The 10,331-nt window shown below is 35.9% G+C and overlaps 2 protein-coding genes across 2 annotated transcripts; one reads left to right on the forward strand and one right to left on the reverse strand.

Annotated features, from left to right (window-relative positions):
- Positions 1-1,667: 1,667 nt before the first annotated feature.
- On the forward strand, positions 1,668-3,731 carry LOC116032017 (probable serine/threonine-protein kinase PBL15). Its single transcript, XM_031274407.1, has 5 exons — positions 1,668-2,134; positions 2,254-2,389; positions 2,486-2,622; positions 2,726-2,849; positions 3,162-3,731. Exons 1-5 carry the CDS (start codon positions 1,721-1,723, stop codon positions 3,614-3,616), a joined length of 1,266 nt encoding a protein of 421 aa, XP_031130267.1. The 5' UTR covers positions 1,668-1,720; the 3' UTR covers positions 3,617-3,731.
- A 213-nt stretch (positions 3,732-3,944) lies between these two features.
- On the reverse strand, positions 3,945-6,499 carry LOC116032025 (protein NUCLEAR FUSION DEFECTIVE 4-like). The gene is made up of 3 exons (XM_031274414.1): positions 6,090-6,499; positions 4,555-5,489; positions 3,945-4,463 (listed from the first exon to the last, which is right to left on the reverse strand). Exons 1-3 carry the CDS (start codon positions 6,396-6,398, stop codon positions 3,995-3,997), a joined length of 1,713 nt encoding a protein of 570 aa, XP_031130274.1. The 5' UTR covers positions 6,399-6,499; the 3' UTR covers positions 3,945-3,994.
- Positions 6,500-10,331: the final 3,832 nt, after the last annotated feature.

Here is a 10,331-nt window from a genome sequence, read left to right on the forward strand (position 1 = left end):
AAATACCACACAAGTTCAGAATCCCATGCAAAAAAAACTATTTTTAAAAAATTGAATTTTATTACGACCTTCGTCAATTTTATTACTGATTCTGTTACAATATAATGTTCATAACTACTTTCGTAACTTACTTTGAGGCTCAAACACATGATCTTTTATTTGAGATATTCACTACATGCCATTTAGACCATAATAAAGTCATTAGCTATTACATATGTAGTTCGTTAGACGTCGTATTCATAAATATTTGAAGTCCTATAGTAACGTAACATATTAGTGTGGGTACGTTTACCTCAGCTAAAATGAAATGAAGGTGCAAGGGATATTTTAGGTGGTTTGTTGAAGTGGAGCAGCTACGAGGGAGAAGCGACAGGGAATAAGTTGGGTTATATATATGTACACTTTGACACTGCATGCGTCACCCATCACCTCATTCTTCTAACCACTCTCACACAATACTACGTATCTATAATTCAAAACTACAAAAAAACTCCATCACAATATTTGTCTATATATGGATATATTATTATTATTTTTTTTTAAAGCAAGGGAATCTCGGGGCTTAAAGCAGCAAAGAGAGATTTTTGTTTAGTCTTTCACTTATTGTATATGGTGCGTGTAGCGGTACATCATGCCAAGAAAAAAAAAATTAAAGCTAGAAAAATTTGTTAAATTTTAACATTGAGCAATCGTATACATCTAAGTATATATCCAACTCATATTAAAACGAGAGTCTTGCAAGGAAGTCATCAACTTTATTTGTTCCGTATTAACATAACTTGCTTCCACGTTCCATTATTTAATTAAAAAGAATAATTTTTAGTATTAAGAAAAAAAATCTCAAGAAAGTAATAATATGTGTATGGTGTCCTATAACCTTATAAAAAAGTTAATTAGTATATATACAGTTAATATTATAAACTTATTATATATTAAGAATGCCGACCAATTTGACATTTGGGCAAAGCTAGCCCCAATCAATACTTCTATATCTATATAAATCCAATTATTTATTTATAAAATATTTACCCATTTTACATGAAGACAAGTACATTGTTGACAAATCAAGCAACACAAACAATCTCATTAGAGTGGTTCGAGGAGTAGTTAAGAGCTATGTCCCTCTTAATTAATCTTTCCCTTATCCCAATCATAGCTCTTTGGATGGTCTCATTAATTTTATAATCCTTACAAGATTATAAACAAGTAAACATTATAATTATCAACATGTTGAGCATATATAATATATAAACATAGATGTGTAATCCAACTATCAGCTTAAACTTTTAGTTGGAATGAAACACATTGTTCAATTTGGTATCAGAACCAATTTCATGACTCAGACGTGAGGGGCGTGTTGAGCTTATAATATATTAACATAAATGTGTAATCCAACTATGTATATATCAACTTAAACTATTATATGTCCAACTTTTAGTTGAGATGGAGTACATGTTTCAATTATACATACAATATCATTACATGTTACATCATTATAAATCTCATTTTATTATAAATCTCATTTTATTAAACTAAACATTTAAAAACTTTTAATGAGGAATACTCATGGATAAGATTCATATTATTATTATTTTAAAATTATTCGTTCTGGTGATATATATACATATATACTCACTACATTCACTTATTAATATAACACGCACGATTCCAAACTTTTGCGGATCCACACCATAATTCCCTCACCAACTTCACTACTATAATGGAGTCGAAGCCTTGGAGACCTTTGACGGCAGGGCGGTGCTGTTCCGCGGAACACCAAGCATTGTGCGGCAACTTCAGCCGGTGCCGGCCGTCGAGGTCGGAGTTTTCGAAGAACATTGCGCCGTTGCCGTCGTTCCGGCGACTATCGTTCTCGGATCTGAGCAGATCGTCGTCGACGCGGATTAACGAGGATCTGGCGCAGTCATTTGGGCAGGACTTGTGCGATTTTCAACTCAGTGAGCTGCGAGCCATAACGCAGAATTTCTCGAGCAATTTTCTGCTGGGAGAAGGCGGGTTTGGTAAGGTGCATAAAGGATATGTGGACGAGAATATGAGGGCCGGTTTGAAGGCTCAGCCTGTGGCTGTTAAGCTTCTCGACATTGAAGGCCTTCAAGGTCACCGTGAATGGCTCGTACGTAATTAATTTTTTTTAGTATTATTGACTCTGTTACAATGTAATATTTATTCGTATTAACTTATATTAAGTTAAGTTAACTTTTTAATTAATTATGTTGTGTACGTTTTTGGAAGGCCGAAGTAATATTTTTGGGGCAGCTAAGGCACCCAAATTTGGTAAGATTGATTGGGTATTGTTGTGAAGATGAAGAGCGGCTTCTGGTCTATGAATTCATGCCTCGAGGCAGCTTAGAAAATCATCTGTTTAAGAGTAAGTTAACATTTTATTCGTCTTAACTTATTAGATTAAATAATTTCGTTTAATATAAACACATAATAATATATATAATGACTAAATGAAATCCAGGGCTGTCTCTATCATTGCCATGGGGCACAAGATTGAAGATTGCAATAGGAGCAGCAAAAGGGCTGGCTTTCTTGCATGGTGCCGAGAAGCCTGTCATCTACCGTGACTTCAAAACCTCCAATATCTTGCTGGATTCTGTATACTTTTTTTTGCCCTCAAAATACATCCCTTCTTCTTCTTCTATATATTTATTAATTAAAAAAATAATAATAAAATACTGAACTTTCTTTTTCGATTAAGGACTTCAATGCCAAATTGTCGGATTTTGGGCTTGCTCATATGGGACCGGAGGGATCCAAGACTCATGTCACCACTCAAGTAATGGGCACTTATGGATATGCCGCTCCTGAATATGTTAGTACAGGTATATAACAAATTATTGGAGTATGTATAAGGTTTTATCTTGGTTGCAATAGACCCTACGCGTTAGTCGGGCCCTAAACTAGGGCCTAGACGGCAAACTAAAAAGAATTAACAAGGTCGACTCGTCGAGTTAACTTGGCTAACTATGCTGAGTTGAGCGAGTTAACTCGGTCGAATTCGGTCGAATCCGTCACCAATTTGACCGAGTTAGGCGTGACTCTTTAGGAAGCAATTCGCTAGGCGGTCGATTTTTACAACTGTGGATTTTATACTAAGTTTTTGTGATGTTATATGTTACTTTTTACTCGATCAGGTCATCTTACTACCAAAAGTGACATATATAGCTTCGGGGTAGTTCTATTGGAGCTTTTAACTGGAAGAAGGGCAACCGAAAAAACACGACCAAAAAACGAGCAAAACCTGGTGGATTGGTCAAAGCCGTACTTGACAAGCAGCCGGCGGCTGCGATGCATAATCGACCCAAGACTCGCCGGCCAATACTCCGTCAAGGGAGCAAAGGAAATGGCGCTCTTAGCATTACAATGCGTCAGCTCCAACGCAAAGGACAGACCCAAAATGCCGGCCATTATTGAGACTCTGGAGAGCCTTCAACACCTACGCGATATGGCTGTCGCGTGTGGACAGTGGCCGCCGTCCCCGGCGTCGGCCAAAGGCGCCGTTTTTTCCCCCAAAGGGCACAAGGACATGAACGGAAACCGCAGTTTCAAGAAGAACTCATCCCTCGCCACAAAACCCAAAACCAATTAATTTAAGCCATTTCCAAATAAGTATATCTGTAATTTGTGCAGAATATATGTTGAGTGTATATGTAAATATATATGTGCATGCATGGTATAATACATATAATTTGTGATTGCCAGTAGCTTTCTCTGTCATTTTAGTTTTCTTTAATGACCAAATAAACCTACAGTCACTGCTTTAGGATGTACTGGGTAAGAGTCAGACTTGTAACCCGATTAAGTCACTCTGACCAACTTGACTGGGTTGTCCTGTTATTTTAGTTTTCTTAGTAAGGTCTGGAAGATGATGATGATGAGAACTCAATATTGCATACAAATGCAAAGCAGAATGGGACTTGGTTTAAAGAAAGAAATGTGCATTATATATCATTAGATCATTAGATCACTAATCTAGCATTGTAGCTCTTCGTCTCTGTTCAAATTGTTGATAAGCATGCCGTGTTCTCAAGAACAATAGCAGACTTGAAGCAAAGCCTAAAAGAGAAATACAACCCCACCAAATAAACGTTGTGAAGTAGCATTTTCTCCCCATACAGACTACTGGCTCTGCCATGCCATTAGTGCTAGAACCCGCGCTCGAATCATACACGAAAGCAGCAAGAAATCCATACAGAAGTGATCCTATTGGAATGTTAGTGATAAGAATGTTGTGGTTCACTCCCACGCTGTTCGGTCCGAACAGCTCTGAAGTTATTGAAACTGCTGCAGCGAATATAAAACCCGAACTTAGTCCAATCATGGCCGTCCCTGCTTCAAGTGCTTTATAACTCCCCGTGGCTGCTAGCACGAAGAACGCAATTGGTGTTGGCAATAGCGCAATCGCTAGCCAGCCAGTCCTTGCAAAATAGAGCTTCCTGTAAAGTGTTTTAGCACCTTCATAAGTCTTTTTAAATGCATAAATGTTTAAGCCTTATGGCTGCAATTAAAAGGTGTTTTTGGACTTACAATCTGATGAAATCTGGAGCTGCAGAGAGCAAGCGGCCAAAGAAGGAGAAGGATGAATAGAATGTGATGAGTTTTGAAGTCATTGAAGTATGTCCAAGAGACTGTGCAATCTGGCCAAGATTGTTGCTATAGACTAGCCCAATTGTTCCCCCACAAAAGTATGCAAGATAGTATAACCAAAAATCGCATCTTTTGAGAAGTTTCGGGGCATTGTGCTCCTCTCCAAGCATGAACAATTGATCTCTCCCAATCACATTCTCGACGCATCCTTCATCAGATGCAGAACTACGTTGCCAGGATATGGTGCTTTGATCATTGGATTCATTATTGCCATCAACGCTGTAAGAAAGTCCATTAGCCAAGCTCCCTTCTCGACTAAGTAGCTGTTTGTGCAGCTCAAGATCATCTGCATCAACGAGAATGAATCCAGAGTGTTTAAGTTCAAAGGTCGAGTAGATGGTGTCACGAAACCACTTTCGTGCATAGGTAACCCCCGGGATTCCTAAAGGCAGGACTAGGAGGAAAATTGCCCCGACAAGCAGGAAGCGTGCAGTAACCTTATCCGATGAATGCACAAAGAGAAGGTAGATGCCAGTGACCACTGCCAAGGAATTGAGCACCACAAATAACAGCTGATCACGTTTGATTCCATCGGGTGAAAGGGGTTCTAGAGGGGGCTGGCGAAGAATCGGGATGAGGGCAGCGAAAGACGTGATTAAGGGAATGATGGCATTGAGGAGAAGATATAATGCACTGGAAGAAGGGTTGAGGGCATTGGCTGCAAGATTGTACAAGGCTGCACTCACCCCATTGAAGCTTATAGTGAGTGACAGTGCAAGTGGTCTGTTAGATGGGAAATTCTTTATGCACAGCACAAAACAAACTGTGTTGAACCAAGTAATGCTCAATCCAGCTAACAAGCACAGTAAAAACACCTGCAGATTACAGAACATTCATTCTATGACAATCATAAGCAGACCTTTCAACCACCCCCTTTCACAAAATTCATATATATTGGAGCAACCTCAGCCAAGTTGGTCAGATAGTTGTGGCCTATTGGCCGATTTGAACATATCAACTATGAGCAACCTCAGCTAATTTACTACTTTAGGATCTTTTGCTTACTAGATGACAAGACGGGATTTACCTGGCTACAGGTTTACCTCATCATTTGAAAACAAAATTCATATATATTTCCCTATTAGGACATTTGAACAGAACAAATATTTTCCAGAACCAAACAACAGAGCCCACACATTTGACTTGTGGCCATCAATTAATTTAGTAATATAATATCTACTGGTTTACTGGCCACAATATACCTTTTTGGAAGTTTCCTAGCTTGAATGGTTTGTCTTACCCAGACAAGAGACAACCATTTCACAGTAAGCTAAAATGGTTTTTTTTTTTTTTTCAAAATTACTATGCATTTTGTGTTTATTTTTCTTGGCAATTGGATTTGATGAATGAAAAAGAAGAATTAATTAAATAAAATAAAGGTATTGGGAGGATGGGGAAGATGAGAAATTACTGACCGCAAAATAAGGTAAGAAAATGATACGCTGCATGAGAAGCCACTGAAGGCCGTAACCGACTAACCCCATGACGGCGGCGATGAACATGACGGCCGATAACGGCAAATACATCAAGGCGAGGCCGGAGGACCATCCCAAGGCTTTTCCGAGGTCGGAGGCGGTGGCGAGGTAATTGAGTTGAATCTGGGAAACGCCCAACACGCGCTTCAGTTGCGAGGAGTAAGCGGAGAAGTCGAAATTGGTGCCGGTGAAGGCCTGAATCCAAATCGTGGCGACTAGGATCATCCATTTTCTTGACTGGCCGGCCATTGGTCGAAAGTTTTTTTGATGGAACGATGATTATTATGTAGTTAATTTGCTAGCTCGTGGGTTGTTGCTCCGGTCGGGGGTTGCCACGCCAACGTTAAGATGACGCCGCAAATTTGCGTCCAGGAGTGATCCCAACGTGGCTTCATTTATATGCGCTCGTCTACCAGACTACATCACGTCATTTTATTGTAGTGTCAATAGACAATAATGTCTTTTTTTTACCGACTATGATCACAATAAGAAATTTATTTCATCAATATCTTTAAATAATACAATTGTTATATCATTGATCATGATTCATATTATTGAAAACTTTGATTTAAAAATTATGTATATGTAGCTAACACAATTTGTACCTACAGTTAACCATTTATGTATTTGTTTAAATTGAAAACACAAAAGATACATAACATGATAATTACAAATATATAATATAATAATTATAGATACATTTAATATTACGTGACTGTAGAATTTTCCTCATCACTCAAAAACTCTCTAATTTTACTTTTAATTTGTTTATGGAAAATAATATTGTACATTTCTTGCCCCTACTTAGGAAAAAAGTACGTCTTAAAAATTGAAAATTGGCAAGTGTACTCCTGACACATTATCTAATTTTATAATAAAAAAGAATAAAGAATAAAAAATTGTTGTTCACTATGAATCGATTGTCACATGAAGTTTTTTAAAAAATGCTTCGAAGGGGAGATATATATAAGTGAGTGTATTGTAATTTTTGTATTTAAAAGGTCTCGAACTTTATTTTTACTAACACCCTATTGATTGAGCATTCTAATGCGGCAAATTTCAAAATGTCACCCAAAAAATATCTAAAAATAGGTAATATGGGACAACTCCAACTAAGTTGGTCGATTGGGAGCAAGATATTAACTTTTTTTTTTTTTGAGTTGGTAAACTATGGACAACCTATGTTGGGTTACCTCATTGTAATTTTTTGTTGACTAGGATCATAAGTTTACCTGGCCTAGTGCACATTCTCCAATAATTGTTTCGAGTTTTCCTCGTCACAAAAAAAAAATTAGACTATCAATAAACTTTAAATCACGTTCATGCATGCAATAAAAAGTACCATACCTTGTGAGATAATCCGTTCATCTTATTTTATTCACAAAAAGTGTAATACACTCAAGTCTCATATATTATTAAAATAAAACATAAAAAATCTCATGATGAATAAGTTCCATTTCACTAATAATTAAAATAAAAATCAGTACAATCAAATATTTTTTTAAGGAATATATTATTGTAACAGTGGGAGAACACAATATTAGAATTGCTGATTAAGTTAAGGTATATTGGTTCGTCCGTCAATTTGTTAGTACGGAGTAATATGTTATTGATGTTTGTTAGTTCTTTCAATACAGTTCACACTAATAAACGAATTGATCCACCATTTTCAGTACATAGAATCCAAATTGAATACATCTAATTCGTTTTTATATATTATTATATCACGTGAAAACGAATTAGAACAGATGGTTGCTTGTATTTAATTTATTACCAACATTATGATCAATAAACCTAACTTTTATGAATAATTATGGCATTGATCTGACCTGTTCTATGTACGTGTGGCTGCGGGCTCCCAGCATAAGTTTTATTGTAGTAAATTATGATTGGTGTCCCGAAAGATAGTTGATTGAGTGAAACATAATTATCGTTCTAGATGATTAGGGTTTGAGCACAAATTTGTGTTTTTATTGGTCTTATTGATTTGAGTCGATTAATTATAAACTGTTAATCCCAACCTATGCGCTATAACTTGAATGCGAAAGCAAAGTTAACATTCAATTGCATATGTAAATCAAATCAATCAACTAAACAATGTTCATGATTATGAATTTTTAATTAAAAAAAAATAAAGATAAAACTTACTTGATTTCATTGGAGATGTAATCTCTAGACTGAATAAATCAAGAATTGCTTCACCTCTCTCTCCCTGACATTTATACCTTAATCACCTCCCTCCTAATGATATAGAGACTAGAAAACCCTAATCCCAAGAGTTTTCATGGGTCTGCGAAAGATGTGATGAGAAAAAATCTTTGAAGATTACTACCCCAAAGGTTGCTTAAATATTGGTGGCAGTATTTCTTAAAGGCGCCCAATATATAAGGTAATACTGTTAAAAGAATCCATAACCTTTTCTAATTGTAAGTATCCTATAGAATTACAACCTTTATTATATATATATATATGAATCAATGTTAAGAATAAATTAGTTCTAACATAAACAACATTATTTTATATCATTGTGGTCCTTTATGGACTAAAAATCATAATGTAAATTACATCTATAGTATACTTTTAGATAGAACACAGTTAATCCGCATGGACAGCTCAATTGGTCACATGGGTGAAATTTAGGATAAGGGACCCGGGGGCAAGCCTCTCTGTCACCATGATGCCGGGGGCGTGGGGCCCTCGGAATTCAACCTCCTTTATTGGGAGAATAGCACGCAATTATAGATTTCTTTGTAAAAAAATTATGATGTGCCAATTTATCACGCATATTTTAAAACGAATTGCCAATAATAATGGTCTAGTCCACTTATTTCCGCTGTTTGCTTTCTTTGAAACCTGGAACGGCTCTTGTCTAAAATTATTATTAAAAAAATTAAAATAATAAATAAATAAGAAGTTAAATGCATAATTGGCAATGACAACTAAGAAAAATTTAAAAATAAGAAAGGGAGGACGACTAGTTTAACAAATGATGAGAACATAGGAAAAGAATTAATTAGTAGCGGATTTCTTCAATTCAGTTTGTATTATTGCATGCATTATTGAGAACTAGTATTCCAAGCCTCCTCATAATTCTTATTTATGATAATAAAATCATTTATTAAATAACGGAACATGCCTATTTTAAAGAGTGTTTTGTATTATATCGGACCTCACTTCCTCTCCGAACTAAAATCTTTATTTTGGTGGGGATAACTATGGTCATGTAAGTTATGACTGGCGTTTTGGATCGATAGCCGAGCTCTTGGATATTACTAACACGACAACTATTGACCCAAGCCTAAAAAAGGAAAAGAACATATTAAAACAAGGAGTCTGAAAAAAGTTTAGATAACTTGGTTGGATATATGCTTTAGGTTGTGAGTTTAATTCTCCATAGTTACAAATTATTTTCATTTTTTCTGACAAGTAGATATACATGGTTGATTGAAGCATGTCAAACAAATATTTTTTTGGGAGGGGACTCTATTTAAGGATGCCCTTACCTCCAATTCTGACATTATTAGTCAAATCCTAATTCAAATGGTCTTTTATTCACACCTTCAACCCAACGACCTAAGTTCGATTCCTGCTAGCAAATACTATATTATTTATAGTCTATTTCTTAAGGTTATTTATTTATCATTTGTTTCTTTCTTGGGTCACTCTCTTGTGTCGTATTCCAGATATTGTATATTTAGTCCGAACATCAATTTATGATGAATTTGAGTTCCTTAAAACCACCACTTTGGACGCAAAATATATAACTAGTTATATATAAAAAGATTTTATTTAAAAAAAAAAAAAAAAAAGAGTTGAAACATTGATCCTACCCGAATCCTAAATTTGGTTGGCCGGGGCGGGCCTGGCTTAACTTTGGGACAGTTGGGCCTAGGAGCATGAAGTTGGGACTTGGGGTATATTATTTTTCGCATAATCCAACAACCTATTAAATTTGGACATGCCATATTAACCAACAAAGTGATATCTGTTTCTTTCTTCTTCTTTTAATTAAATTAAATTCCACTAAATGTCTTCCGAGTTTGAGACATTATCAAGTTTGATCTTTAATTTAAAAGTCTACACGTATTGTTGTGTAGTAAAATTGGACAGTTAAGTAATACCAAGACAATGACAATTTATGTAAGGAAAAAAGTCCCAACAAACCTCTACGAACATGATAGA

This window comes from Ipomoea triloba, chromosome 1 (genome assembly GCF_003576645.1).
Source record: "Ipomoea triloba cultivar NCNSP0323 chromosome 1, ASM357664v1".
Lineage (NCBI taxonomy): Eukaryota > Viridiplantae > Streptophyta > Magnoliopsida > Solanales > Convolvulaceae > Ipomoea > Ipomoea triloba.